Source organism: Grampus griseus (assembly GCF_964374135.1).
Source record: "Grampus griseus genome assembly, chromosome: 1".
NCBI classification, from domain to species: domain Eukaryota; kingdom Metazoa; phylum Chordata; class Mammalia; order Artiodactyla; family Delphinidae; genus Grampus; species Grampus griseus.
Window position 1 is genome coordinate 175,665,543 of NC_139017.1, and position 24,840 is coordinate 175,690,382.

General features: G+C 42.0%; 1 protein-coding gene across 1 annotated transcript in view; it reads right to left on the reverse strand.

Annotated features, from left to right (window-relative positions):
• Nucleotides 1–24,840, reverse strand: part of UBE4B (ubiquitination factor E4B) — a 111,298-nt gene that overhangs the window by 28,502 nt on the left and 57,956 nt on the right. Inside the window, exons 12-20 of the mRNA XM_082679355.1 lie at nt 21,980–22,063; nt 19,342–19,398; nt 18,657–18,773; nt 18,471–18,569; nt 17,984–18,097; nt 15,946–16,144; nt 11,837–11,975; nt 3,609–3,708; nt 2,210–2,337 (exon numbers count right to left, since the gene is read on the reverse strand). Coding sequence (XP_082535481.1) covers nt 2,210–2,337; nt 3,609–3,708; nt 11,837–11,975; nt 15,946–16,144; nt 17,984–18,097; nt 18,471–18,569; nt 18,657–18,773; nt 19,342–19,398; nt 21,980–22,063 — 1,037 coding nt within the window. The remainder of the gene's footprint in view (nt 1–2,209; nt 2,338–3,608; nt 3,709–11,836; nt 11,976–15,945; nt 16,145–17,983; nt 18,098–18,470; nt 18,570–18,656; nt 18,774–19,341; nt 19,399–21,979; nt 22,064–24,840) is intronic.

Consider the following 24,840-nt stretch of genomic DNA (forward strand, 5'->3'; position numbering starts at 1 on the left):
CATAGGCAAAGCATTCTCTGATATAAATCATACCAATGTTTTCTTAGGTCAGTCTCCCAAGGCAATAGAAATAAAAACAAAAGTAAACAAATGGGACCTAATCAAATTTACAAGCTTTTGCACAGCAAAGGAAACCATAAAAAACAAATGAAAAGACAACCTGTGGAATGGGAGAAAAGTATCTGCAAATGATGTGACAGACAAGGGCTTAATCTCCAAAATATACAAACTCATACAACTCAACAACAAAAAAAATCAAACAACACAACTGAAAAATGGGCAGAAGACCTTAATAGACACTTCTCCAAAGAAGACATACAGATGGCCAGTAGGCACATGAAAAGATGTTCATCATTGCTAATTATTAGAGAAATGCAAATCAAAACTACAATGAGGTACCACCTCACAAAGGTCAGAATGGCCATCATGAAAAAGTCTACAAATAACAAATGCTGGAGAGGGTGTAAAGAAAAGGGAACCCTCCTACGCTGTTGGTGGGAATGTAAGTTGGTGCAGCCACTGTGGAGAACCGTATGAAGATTCCTCAAAAAACTAAAAACAGAATCACCATATGATCCAGCAATCCCACTCCTGGGCATATACCTGGACAAAACTATAATTCAAAAAGACACATGCACCCCTATGTTCACAGCAGCACTATTCACGATAGCCAAGTCATGGAAAAAACCTAAATGTTCATTGATAGATGAATGGATAAAGAAGATGTGGTACATATATATACAATGGAATACTATTTAGCCATAAAAAAGAACAAAATAATGCCATTTGCAGCAGCATGGATGCAACTAGAGATTATCATGCTAAGTGAAGGAAGTCAGAAAGAGAAAGACGAATACCATATGGTATCACTCATACGTGGCATCTAAAATATGGCACAAATGAACCCATCTACAAAACAGAAACAGACTCACTGGCATAGAGAACAGACTTGTGGTTGCCAAGGGGGAGTGGGGTGGGGGAAGGAAGGATTGGGAGTGTGGGATTAGCAGATGTAAACTATTAAATATAGGATGGATAAACAACAAGGTCCTACTGTATAAACACAGGGAACTATATTCACTATCCTGTGATAAACCATAATGGAAAAGAATATTAAAAAAGAAAAGAATGTCTATATATGAGTAACTGAGTCACTTTGCTGTACAGCAGAGACTGGCACAACACTGTAAATCAACTCTACTTCAATTAAAAAAAATAAAGAAAAGCGAGGCTTCCCTGGTGGCGCAGTGGGTAAGAATCCGCCTGCCAATGCAGGGGACACAGGTTCGAGCCCTGGTCCGGGACGATCCCACATGCCACAGAGCAACTAAGCCCGTGTGTCACAACTACTGAGCCTGCGCTCTAGAGCCTGTGAGCCACAACTACTGAGCCCACATGCCACAACTACTGAAACCCGCGCGCCTAGAGCCCGTGCTCCACAACAAGAGAAGCCACTTCAACGTGAAGCCTGTGCACCGCAACGAAGAGTAGCCCCCTCTCGTGGCAACTAGAGAAAGCCCGCGTGCAGCAACGAAGACCCAATGCAGCCAAAATTAACTAACTAAATAAATAAAAGCAAAAACAAAAAAACCCCCAGAACAACAACAAAAAACCCTGAAGATTTTATAGCCAATTTTTAAAAAGCACTATGTCAAAATTAATAATTTAATAGGTGTTGACAGTCCCTTATTACTGTAACTAATTCCAAGGAAAATATTTATTTACTTATTTTTTTCCCCAGGCCGCGCCATGCGGCACGTGGGGATCTTAGTTTCGCAACCAGGGGTCGAACCCATGCCCCCTGCATTGGGAGTGTGGAGTCTTAACCACAAGTCCCCGAAAATATTTATTAATACTACTACTTTCGGGCTTCCCTGGCGGTGCAGTGGTTGAGAGTCCGCCTGCCCATGCAGGGGACACGGGTTCGTGCCCCGGTCCGGGAAGATCCCACATGCCGCGGAGAGGCTCAGTTAGCTGTGGCCACTGAGCCTGCGCGTCCAGAGCCTGTGCTCCGCAACGGGAGAGGCCATAATGGTGAGAGGCCCACGCAACAACAACAACAAAAAATTACTACTTTCTATATAAGTACAACCTGGAAATGAATTCTTAATAACGTAAGGGTCTTGTCTTAGGTATTGGCTTTGAAGAACAATAAAGACAACACAGCCTGGGGAGTGCAGCCGGCGTGAAGAGGACAGAGCACACTCACTCGGGATAGGCAGGGTCCAGGATGCGGAGCAGCAGCTGAATGAGAAGGCCGTAAAAATTCAGACATCTTCTCAGGAAGCTCTCGTCAAGTAAACCAGCATCAGCACAGGCCTTGCATCGTACCAGTTTCTGCGGAAGCAGGTATGTCCCCACCCATAGATTAATTAGTTGGTGGCTAAGTACCTGCAGCGTGATTGGGCAGGGAATGGGCAAGGAGATGGGAAACCTAGGCTCTAGAGCTTCAAGAGCTTCCTTGCTAACTGCCTGTAAGATGCTGGTCATGTCTCAAGAGCTTTCTCTTTCTCTGTTCTAAGAGAAAGAAAAGGCATGCCATGCGAATCACTGGGCACAGAACCTAGCACACAGTTAGTGCTGAAAAAGGTTAGGCTGTCACTGCCATATTCAAATAACCTGATGGGGGAGGCCCTTCGGAAGTCAGGGATGGTTACTGAGAAGAGCCAGACAAATCCGCATCTCAGTGCCAGGTCAGCATTGAGCTGAAAAGCTGCTCTTGGGCAAAATGCTTGTCCACCAAGGGTATGATACCCCCCCAGAGTATCGCTGTGAGTTTAAACACACACGTGAGCACACAGTGCATATAAACAGTTTACAGGCTTCTTGAAACCTATCTCTGGAGTGCTTAGGGGGTCTATAGACCCCAGAAAAGAGCCCCCAGCTTTTTCAGCATCTCAAAGAGGTCTACTGTATAGATAAATAAAACTGAAATCTTAACTTGTACCAGAAATCTAAGTCAGGTAAAATGTCTACACATCATCCTACTAATCAACAAAAAACACGACCAGCTAACATTCAGCTTTGTAATTTGAACATAAAAGTGCATAAATGAAAAATGCATAAATTTGCTGTCTGTGCTTCCCTTGTACAACCTTAGCTAGCATCTGTTCCCAGCTATGTCTCATAAGCAGAAATCTTCCCATCTGCAGTTAGGTTCTATACGATGGATCATTTTCAATTAAACGAACAATGAGGGGCAAAGCAAAGAGATCTTTCCACTACCACAAATCCACTTTGTCAAACATCATGAAAATGCGTGGCTGGACAAACTGGAGTTGTGTGTGTTTTGAGGTGCGGGGGTGAGGGTTAGCAGATGGGGAGGATCTTGCACAAGGCAAGGAAAGGGAGGTGATGTTCAACTGAGGATGATAAAATCCATTAAGAATTCATATTGTCATTGGCATAGGCATAAGCATTTTCTGTCCTGAGATTCAAATATACATAGAAACTATCCACAAGTTTTTAAATGTACCATTTTTATCTTGGGGGGAAGAGAATAATGAGAAAAACTGAAGACATTAAACTGCTCACTCAAGGCGCATATTCTGGTGGGAAAATTACTATTATGAGGCTGGTGTATAATTATCCCAATTAATGATACAAACCTTAAGCTGAGTCTTGCAGCGCTTCAGCATTTCACGGTGTCTAGCTGCCAGTGGGGAGTCTTTCCATTGGCTTTCATTGTTTTTCAAATCTTCCACAGTTCTGAAAGTGAAGACTAACAGTCAAATGAAAGAAGACACAGAGATCCATCACCCACCTTATCTGTTCATTTTCACCATGTTACTGACTCTCAGACACATGTCCCCTCTCTCCCCCCATGTCAGCATCACCAAACTCAGTGGCAAGTTATGGCTAAATTGGCAGTATTTTTCTTTCTTACTGATTCCCAACATAACGATGTCTTAAAGTGGATGGCATTTTAGAGTTGATGAAATACAGTAATCATTACTTTTGGAAGGAAATACATTGTTCCCTGTTTTTCTGGGAGGGAGAAAATGCAAGGTTACTATGCCTACTCAGTTACCCAAAACAAAAGGCTGCTTTACTAAGGACACTTTTCCTTCTGCTTGGAATGCTCTTCTCTGAGGTTACCTTTGCGACTTGCTCCTTCACTCCCTTCAGGTATCTCCTCAAATATCACCTGTCAGACAGGTAAAGCCTTCCCTGATCATGTAATATGCTGCATATTTTAAAGACCGGCTCACTTAACACTATGTCAACCCTTTCTATCTATCAAAACATTGTGTAGGAAACTAGGGGGCAATAACTTCTTTAAAAGTACATTTCCTAGCGACTTCCCTGGTGGTGCAGCGGTTAAAAATCTGCCTACCAATGCAGGGGACACAGGTTCGAGCCCTGGTCCGGAAAGATCCCACATGCCGTGGAGCAGCTAAGCCCGTGTGCCACAACTACTGACAGCTAAGCCCGTGTGCCACAACTACTGAGCCTGCTCTCTAGAACCCGCGAGCCACAACTACTGAGCCTGCGTGCCACAACTACTGAAGCCCACGCACCTAGAGGCCTGTGCTCTGCAATAAGAGAAGTCACCACAATGAGAAGCCCGTGCACGACAACGAAGAGCAGCCCCCGCTCGCCGCAACTAGAGAAAGCCCGTGCGCAGCAACGAAGACCCAACACAAAGATAAATTAATTAAATAAATAAACAAAAACAAAAACTACATTTCCTTGATTCCCTTGCTGCCAGCATTTCTGCACATGACCTAGCTGCCACCAAGAGGTGAGCCCTCACTGAAGGCAGAAGTGAATATAGTGAAGTGACAGCCACATGGTTCTTCTGGAAGCACAGTGTTGACGGGTTTTGCTTGAAGCACTGGCAGAGGCTGAACCTTGAAGCAGCTTCTTCCTGCCAGGCCAGGTTCGAGAAGAGCTCTGGGAGTCCTCTTTTCCAGGCGTGCCAGTGATTCAATAAACCAAATAGTAGCCTTAATTATCCTCTTGCTGCTTATCTCAGATGAAGTGGATTCCTCTGTCTACAACTGGAACATGAATAATGGTAGACAGACTAATGCTCCGCCCCACCGCCCCACAGGAAGATGTCACAGCTTAATCCCCAGAACCTGTGAATATGTTACCTTACATGGCAAAGGAAACTTGCAGATGTGATTAAGGGTATGGAGTCTAAGATAGGCCTATATGTCTGGGTGGGCCCAATGTCATCTCAGCGTCCTTCTAAGAGAAAGAGGGAGTCAGAGTAAGAGAAAGAGTTGTGACAAGTGAAGCAGAGATCAGAGGGAGGGAGAGCTGAAGATGCGATGGTCCTGATTTTGAAAAGAGAGGAAGGGGGCTGTGAACCAAGGAATGTAGGGGGTCTCCAGCAGCTGGAACAGGCAGAGAAAGAGATCCTTCCCTAGAGCCTCAGAAGGAATGCAGCCTTGATTTTAGGACTTCTGACCACCAGAACCCTAAGGTAATAATTTTTGTTGTTTTAACTCACGAAGGTCGTGGTAATCTGTTGCAGTAGCAAAAGGAAACTAACATAACGACCTATATGCTTATTGGCAAGAAGAGGTTACAGGTAACAGGCCCTTCAGAAAAATGGGCCTTTGGGATCAGTTCTTCGACTGGGCTGGTTTGAAAGTGGTGAAGGGGACTTCCAGTGGTCCAGTGGGTAAGACTCCACGCTCCCAATGCATGGGGCCTGGGTTCGATCCGTGGTTGGGGAACTAGATCCCGCATGCCGCAACTAAGATCCCGTGTGCCACAACTAAGACCCGGTGCAGCCAAAATAAATAAATCAAAATAAATACTAAAAAAAAACAAAAAAAAGAAAGCGGTGAAGATTCAGTTAGCATGTGAGGGCATAAAACTGGTAGCCCAGGTTCTCAGTGGAAAAACAGCTGCATAAACGATCACCAGTGACCTCCTGGAGTGAAGAGATGGTGTGGCTACTTGTAACTATGCTGGAAAGCTCACAGAAGAAAATGACAGGCTCCAGATTTTAAAATCTCGCCTCAAGAACAAGCCAATGAGTCAGGGAGTTTCTAAGACGACCATAAAGAAGCAGAGTCTGGTCCTATAAAGCACCAAGTTATAACATAGACTGAATCCATAACCTCACTGGATCTCTTATCTAAATGTCAGAGCAAAGACTGGGACTCCAAGAATTCAAATGGAGGAGTTCAGGAGAACCAAAGTACCCAAATCCCTAAATCCCCTGAGCCTCGTCTGACAGCAGAAGCAGCTCCTACAGTGATTGTAGCTCAGATGGTCAAATTGCAGGATGATGCCAATTTCCCTTAGGTCCCAACCCATCATACATCATTGCTTCCAGAACCGAAACTGGAGTGAGATCAATCACTGTCCTTATGGGCCAATTACAAAGCCATATGCAGGAAAAGCACACATTTGAAGAAAAAAGAAAGACCAAGATTTGCTAATATGTTATATTAGCTTCCTATTGCTGCTGTAACAAATCATCACAAACTTAATGGCTTGCAGCAACACAATTATAGTCTTAGAGTTCCAGAGGTCAGGAGCCTAATGGGTCAGCAGGGGATGCATTCCTTCTGGAGGCTCTAGGGAGAGTGTTTCCTTGCCCTTTCCAGCTTCTAGAGGGCGCCTGCATTCCTTGGCTTGTGGACCCACATCACTCTGATGTCTGCTTCTGTCATCACATTTTCCTTTCTCACTCTCACCTTCTTGCCTCCCTCTTAAAAGGACCCTTGTGATACATTGGGTCCACCCAGATAATCTAGGAAAACCTCTCCATCTCAAGATCCTACAATTAATCACATCTGCAAAGTCTCTTTTACCATGTAAGGTAACACATTCACAAGTTCTGGGCACTAGGACGTGAACATCTTTGCCGCACCACTATTCTACCTACTATGTATGTAGTGAAGAAATGTGGCAGTATGTGTGGAACAGATTCTGAAGATGCTTGATCACCAAGAGAGGAACATGCTAACACACTCCTAAGTGGGGATAAATTCATTGACATGAATACAACGACCAGAGTCTCTGGATTCAACCTTATCCTGAGTATCTGGGAGGGGCTCTAACTGTGTGCCCACCTGGTTGACTAAAACCTAGAATTGAAGTTGAGTTGTTAGGAATTCCTTGATATAAATTCAGAGGAAGGAATCCAAAATATAAGAAGCTTGGAATATTAATATAGATTTACCACATATGACTAGCTCAGAAAACCACCCTCTCAAAACACACACATACCCCAACTGTGTCCTGGAAGATACTTCTTTTATTTTCTTAATCTGACTTCAGCCAGATGTACTTTTATTTATTTAATTAGTTTTTTTATTTAAAAAATTTATTTATTTTATTTATTTATTTTTGGCTGCATTGGGTCTTCACTGCTGCACGCGGGCTTTCTCTAGTTGCGGCGAGCGGGGGCTACTCTTTGTTGTGGTGCGCGGGCTTCTCATTGCAGTGGCTTCTCTTGTTGTGGAGCATGGGCTCTAGGTGTGCGGGCTCAGTAGTTGTGGCTCGGAGGCTGTAGAGCGCAGGATCAGTAGTTGTGGCACACGGGCTTAGTTGCCACGGACTACAGGCTTAGCTGCTCCACAGCATGTGGGATCTTCCTGGATCAGGGCTTGAACCCGTGTCCCCTGCATTGGCGGGCAGATTCTTAACCACTGCACCACCAGGGAAGCCCTGGAAGATACCTCTTGTATCACAGCACTGAAAAATACACAGGTGAGGGGAACACCAACATCTCTGAAAGGCACCAACCCTCACTGCAGGCTGGGAGTGAAGATGGCAGATGGTGCCATTGACATGTATCCTCCGAAGTCAGTGGGAATGATGGGACCACAGGACGGCATCCATTCCAGGATGAAGGAACAGACAAATCAGAGTTGGAAATTTTTATAAGCTTCTCAATAACTGATATTATAAGCTGATAAAATCAGCAGACATAAGGAAAATTTGAACAAAAGATAAACAAACTTAAACGATATATGTGAAATACTGCAAAAAGCAATATAGAAAGCGGATTCTTTTCTTTTCTTCTTCTTTTTTTTTTGGTTGCGTGGCACGTGGGATTTTAGTTCCCTGACCAGGGACTGAACCGAGGTCCTCGGCAGTGAGAGTGCAGAGTCCTAACCACTGGACTGCCAGGGAATTCCTGTGCGCTCATTTCCGCTATGGAACATTTACTAATTTAAATGTTAGCTACGAAGCAAATCTCAATAAAGTTCAAAGAACACAAATCAGAATATGTCTTCTGACAATGGAATTTAGCTAGAAATCAGTAACAAAGGATAAATGAACAAATCCCCCCAAGAATCTGGAATTTAAGCACCCCATCTTTATATAATCCACAAGTCAAGTAAGAAATAATAAAAATTCGAATATATTTTGAACGGCACAATAAAATACGACATACCAAAAGGTGCTCAAGATCACTAACTATTAAGGAAATGCAAATCAAAACCACAATGAGATATCACCTCATACCTGTTAGAATGGCCACTATCAAAAAGATAAGAAATAAGTGTTGGTAAGAATGTAGAGAAAAGGGAACCCCTGTGCACTGTTGGTGGCAATGTAAACTGGTACAACCACTATGGAAAACAGTATGGATATTCCGCAAAAAATTAAAATTAAAACTACTGTATGATCCAGCAATTCCACTTCTGGGTATTTAGCCCACGAAAACAAAAATGAAAAGATATATGCACCCCCATGTTCATTGCAACATTATTTACAATAGCCAAGATAGAGAAACAATCTAAGTGTCCACCAACAGATGAATGGAAAAAGAAATGTCTCACACACACAGACACACACACACACAGAGGAATATTTTTCGGCCATAAAAAAGAATGAAATTTTGCCACTGGTAACAACATGGATGGACCTTGAGGGCATTATGCTAAGTGAAATAAGTCGGACAGTGAAAAATACCATATAATCTCACTTATGTATGGAATCCTAAAAAAACAAACAAAAACCCAAAATACCAAGTTCAAAGACACAGAGAAGACGACTGGTGGCTGCCAGAGGTGGGGGAGTGGGGTGGACAAAATAGGTCAAGGGAGTCAAAAGGTACACAAACTACCAGTTATAAAATAAGTAAGTCATGGGGATGTAATATATAACATGGTGACTATAGTTAATAATACTGTACTGTGTATTTGAAAGTTGCTGAGAGAGATCCTAAAAGTTCTCATCACAAGAAAAAAATATGTTACTATGTACAGTGACAGATGTTAATTAAACTTATTGTGGTGACCATTTTGCAATATATGCAAACATCAAATCATTATGTTGTATACCTGAAACCAACATAATGTTATATGTCTATTATACCTCAGTAAAAAAGATGACCTACTAAAAATGAGGGATGCAGCTAAAGCCATACTTAGAGGGAAACTAAACAGCCTTAAATGCATATATAGGGCTGAAAAGGGCTGAAAATGAATGATTTAAATATCAACCTCAAAAAGCAATAGAAACATCAACAAAAAGCAAATTAAACTAAAAGGAAATAATAAAGGCCCTACAGACACAAAAGTGATAAAAAGAGGATACTATGAACAACTTTATACCGAAAAGTTTTGAAACTTTACATACCACGGGAAAACTGGCACAAGATGAAATGAAAATCTAAACAGGCCGATATCTATTAACAATAAAATACATAATTTAAAAAACTTCCCACATAGAAAACTCTAAGCCCAGACAACTTCATCAATGTTTCCAAACATTTAAGGAAGAAATAAAATAATTCTTACACAATAAACTCCTCAAAAAATATAAAAAGAGGGAACACTCCACAACTGATTCTATGTGGCAAGAATAATGTTGATAACAAAATTTGAGAAGGACTTAACAAGAAATGAAAATCATAGGTCAATCTTTCTTTTGAATATAGACTCAAAACTCCGAAACAGAATATTAGCAAATTGAATATCCAATGAGATTTAAAAGCAATAATATAGAATTGAGTTTATTTCAAGAATATAAGGGAACTTCCCTCGTGGTCCAGTGGTAAAGAATCCACCTTCCAATGCAGGGGACACGGGTTCGATCCTTGGTCAGGGAACTAAGATCCCACATGCCATGGGGCAACTAAGCCTGCGTGCTACAACTACTGAGCCTGCATGCCTGAACTAGAGAGCTCACACACTCTGGAGCCTGCGCGCCACAACTACAGAGAGAAAATCTACACGCCACAACTAGAGGAAAGCCCAGGAACTGCAACAAAAGATCCTGCATGCCTCAACAAAGATCCCACGTGCCACAACTAAGACCCAACACAGTCAAGAATAAAATAAATAAAATAATAATAATAATTAAAAAAGAATGTAAGATTGGTTTGATATCAGAAAGCCAGTTGATGTAATTCAACCATATTAATAGAATAAAGGGGAAAAAAATCTGATCTCCTCAACAGAGATGGAAAAAGATTTTAATAAAGTTCAATTCCTGTTGAGAACAAAAAACTTGTAGAAAATAATCACCTAAAAGGAAATTTCCTTAATCTGATAATAGAGGATGTCTAAAAAACTTCCCCCCATTAACTGAAATAAGAAAGAAATTTTAATAAAGTTATCAATACTTCTACTCAAGACTGTAGTAGAAATTGTAGCCAGGGCAGTAAGGCATGAAAAAGAAAATTATGAGGGCTTCCCTGGTGGCGCAGTGGTTGAGAATCTGCCTGCTAATGCAGGGGACACGGATTCGAGCCCTGGTCTGGGAAGATCCCACACGCCGCGGAGCAACTGGGCCCGTGAGCCACAGCTACTGAGCCTGCGCGTCTGGAGCCTGTGCTCCGCAACAAGAGAGGCCGCGATAGTGAGAGGCCCTTGCACCGCGATGAAGAGTGGCCCCTGCTTGCCACAACTAGGGAAAGCCCTCGCACAGAAATGAAGACCCAACACAGCCAAAAAAAATAAATAAATAAACAAATGTGGGGTCTAAAAAAAAAAAAAAAAAAGGAAAAGAATTTAAAATTAATCAATACAATCATAAATAGCATGTAGGTCAAATAATAAAGCATAATTAAAATTAGAAAAATAAGAAAAAGAAAAAAGAAAATTATGAGAAAGAAAGAAAACTGTCATCATTTACAGACAACATGATTACATGTAGAAAAAAAAATATTAACAAATCTACCAGGCAGTTATTACAATTATTAAGTGATTTGATTCTATTTTAATTCAAGGTAGATATAGATATGACACATTTTCTATCATACTCAGACTACACCACTCCTGGACCAAATGGTGTTAAGTGGCTACTCCATTATTATTGCAGATGACCTGTTCAAAAAAATGTTTGCCTCCTATTCCTGTGACCTTTGTTTGCAGGTGCTGGTACATGGGGAGAAATGCTTAGATTAAGAAAAACAACAATGGTGCTAATGAATAGGAAACTGAGGCTACTATCTGGCCCTTTTAGACTTCTTATGCCACAGGACAATGTGCAAAAAAAGTGAATTACATGTTGGTGGGAGTAAATGACCTTGTTTATTAAGGGAAATCAGAGTTACTGTTTCACAGTCCAGGGAAAGAGGGGTATGTCTGGAACCCAAGAAATCCTTTAAAGTGCCTCCTGATATTACGGTGCCCAGTGGAAAAAGTTAATGGAAGTCTCAACCACATACCAAGTGTTGAGAACTCTAGAAATCAAAGTTTGGGTCACTTCACCATGTAAAGAACTCTGGCCAATCAAGGAACATGGATGTAGGAGCAGAGGCAGTACCCTATGTACCCCTCACATTCAAATCTACTGGCAGTACCCTATGTACCCGTCACATTCAAATCTACTGGTCACAAGGGAACTGCCTGCTTGTGAGAACAAGTGGTGACTCAGGCAACCTCAGGACATGGCATCATGTACATACCTGTTGAGCTCCCGTATGGCCCGGAGTCTGCGGATGTAGCGTCGGCAACCCGGCAGAATTGAGAGATGGTGGGCGTGCAGGGTAAGGAAGAAGCATTCCGTAGGGAATTTCGGCTCAGAAAACGGAGATTGATCTCCATCTAGGAAAAAGAACAAAATCCCCGAAATAAAATCTATCACATGACTATATCAGAGGAAAAGCACAATTAAGAAGACAAAATTACACTTGTATTTTCAAGAAGTTTAAGGACACTTTTTTTTTTTTTTTTGTGGTACTCAGGCCTCTCACTGTTGTGGCCTCTCCTGTTGCGGAGCACAGGCTCTGGATGTGCAGGCTCCGTGGCCATGGCTCACAGGCCCAGCCGCTCCACGGCATGTGGGATCTTCCCGGACTGGGGCATGAACCCACGTCCCCTGCATCGGCAGGCGGACTCTCAACCACTGTGCCACTAGGGAAGCCCCCAAGGACACTTTTAAAAAATTAGAATTAATGGGACTTCCCTGGTGGTACAGTGGTTAAGAATCCGCCTGCCAAGGCAGGGGACACGGGTTTGATCCCTGGTCCAGGAAGATCCCACATGCTGAGGAGCAACTAAGCTCGTGTGCCACAACTACTGAGCCTGTACTCTAGACACCGCAAGCCACAACTACTGAGCCCACGTGCCCCAACTACTGAAGCCTGCGCGCCTAGGGCCCATGCTCTGCAACAAGAGAAGCCACTGCAGTGAGAAGCCCGCACACTGCAACGAAGAGTAGCCCCCGCTTGCTGCAACTAGAGAAAGCCCACGCGCAACAGCGAAGACCCAAAGCAGCCAAAATAAATAAATAAATTTATATTAAAAAAATTAGGCTTAGGTAATGTTATAAGAAAAACAGACTTCCTCTGAGCTCCATGTGTGATCAGGTACTCTGCCCCATCTAATTAAATGTTTATACAAATGTACACCAACAATCTTCGGTGATGTGTCTTCCTGGTGTATTTTATAGAATCATTTCTACTATTCAAACATCATTGTTAAACCTCAAAATGGTATTAGATTATGTAAATAAGCTACAGATTCCATAGCCATTTCCCTACTGTTGGACATATTTGTTGTTTCTAATTTTCCTCTATTAGAAACAGTGCTGGGAGGATCTATGTATAACAAGTTACTCCCTCACCCCCTCTCTGTTGCCAGCTTTGGGAGCATATTCTGGGAAGTGGAATTATTGAGAAAGACAGTATTACAGATTTTTGTTATGAATCACCAGAATTCACTTTAGATAGACTAAATTAATTGATAAAATGCCATCTATTTATTTACAAACTTATATTCTACCTTATCACTCTGTTTTTGAATAATTTGTAGTTATAGAACGTTAATTTGAATTTCTTTCCATTTGTACCTAATTCCTACAAATATGTATATTTCCCCTACAAGTGTATTTTATTTGACATATACTGCTTATATTGTTCCCCCAAGCGAAAGACAACTGTTTCTTGGTAGAATTTAGTTTTGGTCTTACACATTTTTAACAGTTCTGCATTTTGAATATGATTTTATCAATTATGTGACACATATTTTCTCCCATTCTTTTATTTTACATATTCATTTTCTCTCCCTCTATAAAAAGTATGTTTATATATTAAGATATATATATATATAATCTCTGATGATATTTTCCATTTCTTAAATCATTAAAAATTTCTCTCTCTTTTATGGCTGGGTCAAATCCTCTGTTCGGCTTTTTCGTGCCAGGGAAGGGTGGAAGCTCTACATTACTCCATGAATAATTTTATAATGTTTAAAACTAAATGTCATATGGTTTTTATGTTTGTCATTAAGTAACATGTTTAAAAAAATTTTTTTTTAGGAGTTAATTAATTAATTTATTTTTGCTGTGTTGGGTCTTCGTTTCTGTGCGAGGGCTTTCTCTAGTTGTGGCAAGCGGGGGCCACTCGTCATCGCGGTGCACGGGCCTCTCACTATCGCGGCCTCTCTTGTTGCGGAGCACAGGCTCCAGACGCGCAGGCTCAGTAGTTGTGGCTCACGGGCCTAGTTGCTCCGCGGCATGTGGGATCCTCCCAGACCAGGGCTCGAACCCGTGTCCCCTGCATTAGCAGGCAGATTCTCAACCACTGCGCCACCAGGGAAACCCCTTAAAATTTTTTAAATTGAAGTATAGTTGCTTTAATAACATGCTTTATAATATAGAGAAAAAGATCCATAATCATAACACCTTCAAAATATTCGTATTTTTATTCCATCAATTCATCAAGATCTGTGAGAGATTTCATGAGAATTTTAACTGGCATATATAAAACCTACATAATAACTAAGTCATTGCTATCATTTCTATTGTATACACATACATATTTAAACCCAGAACACCACATTTCCTCCCATTTGTTCTACGTATCTATTTGATGTTGGCTAATCCAAAAGAGAACTTCTTTTTTTATTGTATTAATTTTTATTGCATATCTCTAGCTCATAAATGTATTTCTAGAGAGGTAGTAACAATTTGTGAGGAGTCATTAGCATCCAAACAAAATAAATTTTTCTATTTTTCCTAGACTCTGTAAACTCTAACTTCTCACCTGGTGCAGCCGAGAACCACCCCTCCACATAAGCTGGATGTGGCTCACTTGGGTGAATGAATAGCATTCCCAGTACTGACAGATTCTCAGGGATTGTAACAAAACAAAGAAATGGAAAAGCAGAAAAGTCTTTTTTTTTTTTTTTTTGCGGTACGCGGGCCTCTCACCGTCGTGGCCTCTCCCGTTGCGGAGCACAGGCTCCGGACGCACAGGCTCAGCGGCCATGGCTCACGGGCCCAGCCGCTCCGCGGCATATGGGATGTTCCTGGACCGGGGTACAAACCTGTGCCCCCTGCATCGGCAGGCGGGCTCTCAACCACTGAGCCACCAGGGAAGCCCAGAAAGTCATTATTTTCCTTCACTCAGGAATCACTTTCAAACCCAGTATTTTGCAACATAAAATATGTACCCATTTCTCTTGGATTTCTACTTTTCTGTTTTCCTGATCACCGGTCTCTCAGATACATTTTATTCGTCACAAGCTTCCCTTTGCCTGTGTCTTTCCTTCTTTTCTGCCTTCTCCATCTATACTCCTTTGCATTCTCTCCCTCTGTCCCTCTACCTCTCTGTCACGACTGCGTTTAGCCGGGAAAGCAGCTGTGGTCAAGCAGGGTAGGCTCTCTTCTTCCTCTCCTACAGGCCCTCCCTCTGGAAGGGCCCTTCCTCAGAAAGCGTCTTCCTTAGCTCCAGCCATCCTCTGGGCAGCCTGTTCTTTAGGGGACCCCCTTGACCTTCTCCACAAACCCTCTAACTACCCCCAACCCTGGCTGGCCTGGCCCCAGGAGCCCAGATCCTAATTCTGGAGCCTGGCTTATCAGAAATCAGGTCGCCTGAGAGGAACAGAAATTCCCTAAAGAATTAGGTTGCTTCCCTCACTACTGCCAAGTAAGAAAAAGTGGAACCGAACTAAACACCGGGAAGGATGGACCCAGATCAGGGAGTGTGGTGGAGCAGACAGAGCCCTGGGCTCGGCTCAGCACACCTGAGCCGCAGGTGCAACTCGCTGATTGACAGGCTAGGTGAGCTGAGCACTTTCTGGAGCCTCAGTCTCCTTATATTTAACGAGTAAGACAGTAGCGTTGCTATTAAGATGTTTATTAAAGTTCTCCTCCTGATAATCCCATAACAGTCTGATGTAGCAGCTTTAGGGGGAGAGGAGTCAATGAAAACTGGCACTGATGATGGAGAACAGGAACAGGGCAAGAGGGAGCCCCAGGGATGGGGGTGGGACGCTGGGAGGTGACAGACAGGGACGCTGTAGCTGGTGTCAGATTCACACTGTGGGATGATGCTGAGTCCAAATGGGTCCTTCTGTTAGAATGCGTATCTACTCTACTTTTTGTAATTAAAAGAAAATAGAAGAACTGCTTCCCTGGTGGTCCAGTGGTTACAACTCCATGCTTCCGATGCAGGGGGCGTGGGTTCGATCCCTGGTCTGGGAACTAAGATCCCACGTGCCACGTGGGGCAACCAAAAAAAAATAATAAAAGAAGGGCAGCTTTTAACGACCTAATGAACATGTCACTCACAAAGTTCAGTCAGCCAGTCATTCACGTCCTCCATCGTTGCATTCACTCTCGTCTCATCGCTGGGAAGAGTAATCCGACACCTCGGGTGGAATATGTACGTGGGGTCGACCGTCTCTAACTTGATCTTTGTGCTTAGCTGCTGCAGCACCCAAAGGAAATTCAGCATCAATCCGTCCGTAGATACCAATCTATCATCCGTCTGTGAAAGAGAAAAGTATTCAAAATCATGATCTGAACAGAAATTTTGGCACAAGCGTACAGAAAGGAGAGCAAACTTTCATCCTGAAGTCAGCGAGGGGACACCTATAGCACCACCATCGTCACTCTACTGGCAGGTGCGATTTGTTGAGTGTTAACCATACGTGAAGGGTTTTCTCTCACTGAATCTCCACAACAGCCCTTAGAATTGAACGACACTGTTGTTCACGTTTTACAGAGGAGGAAACTAAGGCTCAGGGAATTTAAGTGATTTGCCTAAGATCCTCAAAATCAGTAAGCAGAAATGCAATAAATGCTATTTCCTTTCTCTTCTTTATTTCCCCTCAGAAGCATCGGAACAACTCGTTTCACAGTTACCACTTGACTAACAGCTTCTCTGGCTGACAGCGATAGCATAATCCTGCTCTAAGAATACAACAATTCTGGGAATTCCCTGGAGGTCCAGTGGTTGGGACGCCGTGCTTTCACTGCCCAGGGCCTGGGTTCAATCCCTGGTTGGGGATCCTGCAAACCGTGTGGCACAGCCAAAAAAAAGAGACCATAATTCTAATAAAGATAGTTAACATCGGTGGAGTGCTCACCACGTACTGGGCATGATTCTAACAGCTTTACATACACTAAGTCCACGAGTCAGGTACTATTATTATCCCCACTTGGCAACAAGGAAATGGAGGCACAGAGAAGCAACTGTCTACGTCCTACTGCCGGCAAACAGTGGAACCCCAGTTGGAAATCCAGGCAGTCTAGTACCACGTCCGTGCTCTTCTCTCTGCTTTTTCTTCTGAGTAGAAATGTCACATCGCTCAGTAATAACATAGCAAGGGAGCTTCCCTGGTGGCGCAGTGGTTGAGAATCCGCGTGCCAATGCAGGGGACACGGGTTTGAGTCCTGGTCCGGGAAGATCCCACATGCCGTGGAGTAACTAAGCCCGTGTGTCACAACTACTGAGCCCACACGCCTGGAGGCCGTGCTCCGCAACAAGAGAAGCCACCGCAATGAGAAGCCCGCGCACCGCAAGGAAGAGCAGCGCCCGCTCACCGCAACTAGAGAAAAGCCCACGTGCAGCAACAAAGACCCAATGCAGCCAAAAATAAATAAATTTATTAATAATAATAATATAGCAAGGATGCCCTTTTAACTTTTCCATGCCGGTGAAGTGGTCCCAGCCACCAGCCTCCCTCATCAGGAACACCGCACCTTGTACCTGGTCTCCTCGGGTTGGCTCCTGTACCCCCTCCTCCCATTAGCCCATCCTCCACACAGCAGACTTGGTGATTTCCTTCCCGAAAACCCTCCAGTGGCTCCTCATGACACTTCTTACAACATCAGCTCAACCTGATGGAGCCTCTGCCCACCCCTCCAGCCCATGACCCGCCGGTTTCCTTCCTGTTCACTATCCTCCAGCCATGAAAGCCTGCACGTGGGGCTCGTTCCAAAGCTGGTTCACTCCCACCTTCGTGTTTCACACGTATCTAGAAAGTTCTTTTCTCAGCCTTGTGATGGCTGGCTCTTTCTTATCAGTCAGGCCTCTGATCAAATGTCTCCTCCTTGGACACTCCCATGCCTTCCTTCTGGTGCCTCCATGGTTACTTTCAAGTCCTCTACCTTGCTCCACTGGCTTCATCGATTCTAGAATTAAACATTTACCCGTCTACTCATCTACCCTATAGAACATAAGCTCCACAAAGGCAGGAAGCTTGTCTATCTTGTTCAACACTGTATCTCCGTTTCCTAGCACAATGTCTGGTAGGTTCTGAATAAATAGGACTTAGGTGAATGAATTTAATGCATAAGCGAAAGCAGTCTTCAGGAACCCTACCTGCATCTGTGCTTTCTTCATATTGGCATTGACGACAGCTGCCATGTAACCAAGAGCAGCCTCCCGGGTTTCTCCGTTTAACAAAATACTATGCAGAATCTTGAAAAGCTCTTGCTGAAATTTATTTTATAAGGGAAGAAAAAAATTAAAACTTTGTTTAAGAAATTATTCCTTTTTGACTTTACGAAAAGCTAAACTCCTTCCCACTTTTTCTCCTCTCCCACGTCCACTCATTTTAGAAGAACCTGACTACAAGGATAGAAGAAAAGTCCGTATTCAACTGTATCAAGATGATCAGCATGAAAGCAGAATGTGGCGTGGAAGAGGGGAGTAGTTATAGTTTTAATAAAATAGCCTTTGCTATTTCCTTTCCAGGACAGGGGCCCAATTACCTTAATCACACTATAATGAGCCTATAATTGTGCTGCTTTTAACTTTCAGAACTGAAAACACATTCATCCTTTGGATTCATTTTCTCAACACCTACCCTTCCCAGCTCCAAGTAATGCTGCAGTGATTGGCTCACCACACGAGTGTTTTCCAGGGTAATGGCAGGCCCTGAGAAATATTTTTCAACCACTTTTGCCTGGAAAGAGAAAGCAAAAATTCAACGTATAATATACATTTGGGGAAGAATCTGAACATAAGAGCAGCAAAGTGCCGCTGTACTTACATCATCTTCTGCAAAGACTGAGAAGCTAAAGAAAGCCCCCAAGTACGAGAGTCTCTGCAGCTCCCGCCCAGAGCCAGGGCTTAATGATTTAGGCAACCACAAAGGCAAAGAAGCAACCTAGGAAAAAACAGAAGAGGCAAGTCAAGCTGCTAAATCAGCAAGTGATGTAAAAATGAGACAAAAAGAATTCTCGGCAGGTGACCTGTTCAGCTGGTTCTTAGCCACCAGCAAAATGGCTGACACTTAACATCCAAAAACACAAGGTCACAAATATGTCAGGACGCCTGTCCACTTTTTCTCATTTCAGATGAAGGAAAGCATTCCAGGTCCGCTACATTTTTACAAGATATACTTTTAATTTCCATGTTTCATGATAATATTTGATATCACGCAAATGAAGTATTCCTATACCACCAAAGGACTCAAGGAAACGTTTCCAATAGGACCTGTTGTACTAGCTGTACAATACTTATCTCCCGAAAATCACAAAAGAGAAGTGAATAATGTCATTCCCGGAAATAACGCAGGTGGCAACAATGTAACAGTTGAGAGCCACCCACATGTATTACTCACATCTGCATCTCAACGTCCTCCAAGAGACATTTTTCAGATACTGTTACTTAAGGAATATCTTCTGTGTTACACGTTCACTGAAAATGTGCAAGTCCATTAGGGTGGCACTTACCAAATTGCACACAGGGTGTGTCTTTCCAAACTTGGTTTCACAGAGCTCACCTAAAGCCTAGAAACAAGATCAGAAAGGGTCATTTAAATGTATTTCATCCTAAACTGACCACCATGGGTAACATCAAGACATAGCTTTAATGCTGCTATAAACAGGTATGCATTCCCAACAAAGCACAAATAGCTTCACTGCTTTTCTGATGAATAAACTAGTACATGTGCGTTGTAAAAAACTTCCGATAAAACAGAAATATAAAATGAAACTACAAGTCGCTCATAAACTTCACCCTCATTAACCTCTATTGATATTTTGCCCAAGAGCTTTCTAGACATATTTTTGTACATATACACACAGAGGTAAATGAGTGTATTCTTACAATAAATGATTTTTTCATTTAACATCTTTCTATACCAGAAAGATATGCTTCATAAACTTGAGATGGCTAGTCTCGCCAGTATCAAACAGGACTATAAATAATTAAAATTTAATAAGCAACCAAATTCAAAATATATTTAAAAGTATTCCTTGGTTTCAAGATCCCTGGTTTTTTGAGAACCTCAAAGTTTTCCATCGGCGCTCCAATCGTTCTCGAGTTAAGACAATCAGGAAATATAGTTCTTAGGCACATAAAAAGCGTTTACCATGGCCATGGTAATACAGTCAAGCACTATTTTAACAGTGAATTTAATTTCCTCTGTGATTTGGATGTTGCTATGGGAGTTACTAAAACAGCTGCTGGAAGCTTTTGAGTCCATGCATTCAGGCACTGACACAACTGAGAAGCCGCTGAGGCTCAGAGAGCCACTGAGAAGGAAACATTCTCCCTGCTCAGCACCAGGGCTCCCAAACTCAGCTGCACATTAGGATCACCTGGGCAGCCTCTGAAAGCCCCATGCCAGGCCACGCCCTCACCACATCCTCAACGAATTAAGTCACAGCTTTGGAGAGCCAGGCAGAGGTACTTTCTACAGATCCCCAGGTGATTCCAAGGTATGGCAAAGTTGGGATCCACTGGCCTAGAGGATAATCATGCTTCTTTCTGATTTTAGCTCCAACGGTCTTCCGCTTCCTGCCTTAAATTATTGCCCTTTCTCTCAGTGCACTCCCTTTGCTGCACAAGCATCAATAATGGTACAAAATAAAACTATTGTCTATCATAATGGAGGCCTTTGTCTTTTGACCCAGAAGAACACTTTGTTGATATCTGACACTAAAAGCTCCTTACTGAATCATCAAGCTAATTCAAACCACAAGAGAAAAGCCAACAATTCCAGGAGGGAATATTTATATAATACAGTGATAATTAATGTACACTAAGAGATTTCATCACTGAACTCAAATAATCAGATTTTTCCACTTCTTTTTATGTGCCAAAGACAGAACAATGTACAAGGATTAATAGAATTTCATTAGGAATGGGAATAACATGTGCACTAGGAAGAACCCCGACATAAATTCATTCAAAATTATTTTTAAAACTAAGACTTCCTGCTTCACCTTCTATTTAACTGGCTTTAATGTTTAAAACATTAATTAATGTTTTAATGTTTAACTTTAATATTTAGCCTTTTAGCTCAGTTTTGATTTTCTGAAACAGATAAGTACACCTCTGTGTTTGCACTGATTGTAATTATCTGACTGTATCGTTGTGGTCTTGATTTTTGCCTTGAGGAGAGGCACCTTATCTCATGAGCTCCTGGGTCCTCTGTGTGTGTCACACTTGAGGCGCTCAGGAAGCAGTGAATTAATGGTAAGATGGAATCAAGTTAGCAGAATGAGTAAAAGGAACATGGGCAGCAAAACATCAATTTAACCAAGGCTTCAATTTACACAAGGTCGTGTTTATACAGAGTCAACTAATTTCATGTTTTGATACTTTTCCTTCATACTTTTAGAATGAAAAATATTCAGTAATACTTCAAAGTATTTTTCTCCCAAAATTTTAAAGAAGCAAGGTCAGAGAAGAAAACAGCCTCTTATTTTCTTTCTGGTTCCAATATTTTCACAACTCTGAAGACCCTTGGTGAGAATCTAGCCAATAGTTCTGTTCACAATTTATGCTTCCTCAAAGTGCCTGGAGGAGCTGAGCAAATTTGTGTTTTCCAAGTAAAGCCTGAAGTGAAGTGTACAGCCTCAGGAAACGGGGAAGATGAACAAGAAAAGCACTGTGCAATTTTCTGTGCAAAGTCACTATGTAAAGACAAAATTGTATTCCTTTTCTTAATCTAACTCTGCCTTCTTTATTTGCATCTGTCACAGTTCTTTTTTTTGTTTTGTTTTGTTTTAAATTAACAAAATTTCACCCCAAATATGGTATGCTCATTGCTAGGACAATCAAGAAGGAGACCACCAATGATTATTGTTTTCATAAGCTATAGAATAAGGCAAAGTACATTTTAATGACTGTATCACTGACTCCTGTCTAAGGCTCGGATGGTGAAATATGTACCGCGCTGCTAACTGTCTTCACTGATGCATCTCACTGCACACCAAACACTCTGCATGGCCAACACAATGATTTCATGTTTTAAGTTTGAAAACAAGGTTGATCATGGACCTGAAAGAAAAGTGTATGTTAAAATCATCTGGAAGAAAAACATCTGCTGAATGTGTTACAAGGAAAAGAATAAAGTTTTACCATGAGGGGGTATTTAAAGTAGTCGCTGTCGAGGGAGCACTCTTTGGCAGCGAGAGCCAGGCCTTGTAAAATGGGGATAAAGATCTACAAGAAAAAAAAATCAGAAATATAAGTTACAGAAAATTTAAGAACAGGAGGCATGTCAAATAAAGTGCCAAATGTGCAAAGTCCAGGCATTTGCACTGCTTGCCCAAGGAAAAGCTGTTTTGCATACACAGGAGCCTAGAATCCAGCCACAGGGTGTTGCTTTGTCCTTTCACAAGGCTGACCGTAAAGTAAGGCAGCTGAATTCTCCAGAAGTAATAGGTTTTGGTGAACCCTAAAACTCTGACAAGACTCCCCGTGATTCAACAGAAACTCACAGATGCGGAGCCTGCTGCAGGACTCTCCCGGGCTCCTTGCTCTAATCAAATAAATTACGCTAACCTGCATATCACAGCAACGAGTATGTTTCTGATTACCAAGCACCTATAACCTGTAAAGAAATTGGACTAAATGTTCCAATATCTGCTCAATTCTATTAACGTTTTAAGAAATTTTTTGTTGCCACCCCTACACCTACACCTTTAATTCTTTCCATCTTTCCTCGTTTACTTCGAAGAGAACAAAAAAAATAGACCAATAACGGATATTAGTAGTATCTTAACTTGAATTATGTAGAACAAAGAGATGGCTGGTAAATGTGGAAACTGAAAAAGAAAACTTCATCAGGATGACTTACCTCCATATGTGCTGTGATTAGTACAACAACCTGATGTCAGGGCCTAAGGGCACTCAAATTTTCGTTTACAAGCTCACCATTAATATCAGGGCACAGGAACACTGCAGAATCTGCTCAGCACAGCTCATGTTTAAATTTCACAGTGTACTCACTGAGCAGCACATTTAGGGAGTTGGTTGGGATTCAAGACTAATAACATTAAGCTGAGAATGTTGTAAACAACAGCTGACAGTCTGAATGCCAACAAGTTGAAAAAGGGAGTGTTCTAAAAAGCTACTAGAAAACCTGAAAAATTCTCTTTCCTACTAATTTCATCCCATTGTATGGAACACCTTTGTCATTTAAGGAGCACAGTATTAAAAAGGTGCCCTGCATTACAAAGTGTATTAGAGTGTCTTGAGATAGCAACACAGCTCTTGAAGAGATCCTTCTAGTTCTCGCAACCCAAGCAATCAGGGTAGAAGTAATGTGCTTTCGTAAGCTAGCTAAAAATGGAGAGGAGATGCTTAGGTGTAGGGGTGGGAAATGCCCAAACTGCAATCGAGGGAAAAACAGTAGTTCCAGAATCACCAAAAGATAAATTTCACAATTGATCATCTAGAAAAATCTCTTAAGCATTTTTTTCAGGAACGCTATAAAGTAAAACTTCTTTAGAGTTATCCTCTTTTGCAAGTAGGGTTTAAATTATAATAAGCAGACAAAATATTACTAAACGTAATACTTTTCAAATATCGAACATTATACTGTTTGTGTGACTTACACGTTTTTAAAATAATTTTATTTTCAAATAAATACCTCCCAGCACCGATAAAAAATGCTCCAAGTGTTCATCTCCAATTCTAAATTCTAACTACTATTTATTGCTGTTTATTTATCTATGAACATCTCAAACTTTAATTAAAGGAAGACTGAAATTTCTCTCAAAAGGTTTAATCATTCAAATCTGCCACATTATTAAGACAAAAGGTAAAATGCTGTTTTTCAGTTCAGCAACTCCACTGCACTCATCATTTCTCTTGAGGAAACATGGTGACACGTAAGAAAAGACAAGGGATCAGAATTCTGTGATTAAAAAACAGATAGGGCTTCCCTGGTGGCGCAGTGGTTCGGAGTCCGCCTGACAACGCAGCGGACACAGGTTCGAGCCCTGGTCCGGGAGGATCCCACATGCTGTGGAGCACCAAAGCCCGTGCACCACAACTACTGAAGCCTGTGCTCCACAACTACTGAAGCCCGTGTGCCTAAAGCCCATGCTCCACAACAAGAGAAGCCACCGCAGAGAAGCCCGCGCACCACAACGAAGAGTAGCTCCCACTGGCAGCAACTAGAGAAAGCCCACGCACAGCAACGAAGACCTAACGCAGCCAAAAAATAAATAAGGTGAAATAAATAAATTTAAAATATAAAAACAAAAAAACACACATAGAGGTCATTTCATAGCCTCTATGTAAGTTTCTTTATGAATAAAATAGGCATAACATACTTTTTTAGCTGATCTCCAGGCTTTCATACAGGTAAAGCTACTCTGGTTCCTCAAGTGATGTCTTTTTGAGTAGAAGTATTCTACTTTATGTATATTACACATATAATATAATGTATCACTTAAACCTTACAAGACAGTTATATATTTTCATCAGAGTTCACTTAATTTTCTAGAGAAGAAAAGCTCACTATAATGCCTAAAATATTCCTATAAGTCAGTAAGACCATCATCTAAGATGAGCAGTTGATAAATTCCAAATACAGAATACACAACACTGACTGGGATTTTCACTCCTGGATGCTTCTTTCACTAATATTTTGAAAACTGCTGAAAACACAGTTTCTGAGAATTCAAAGGCCTCAATATGAACAGTTAAAAATAGTATTAGGTATAAAAACAGATTAGGGATCTCCCTGGTGGCGCAGTGGTTAAGAATCTGCCTGCCAATGCAGGGGACACGGGTTCGAGCCCTGGTCCAGGAAGATCTCACATGCCGCAGAGCAACTAAGCCCATGCGCCACAACTACTGAGACTGCACTCTAGAGCCCATGCACTGCAACTATTGAAGCCCGTGTGCTGCAACTACTGAAGCCCGCATGCCTAGAGCCAATGCTCCGCAACAAAAGAAGCCACTGCAATGAGAAGCCTGCGCACCGC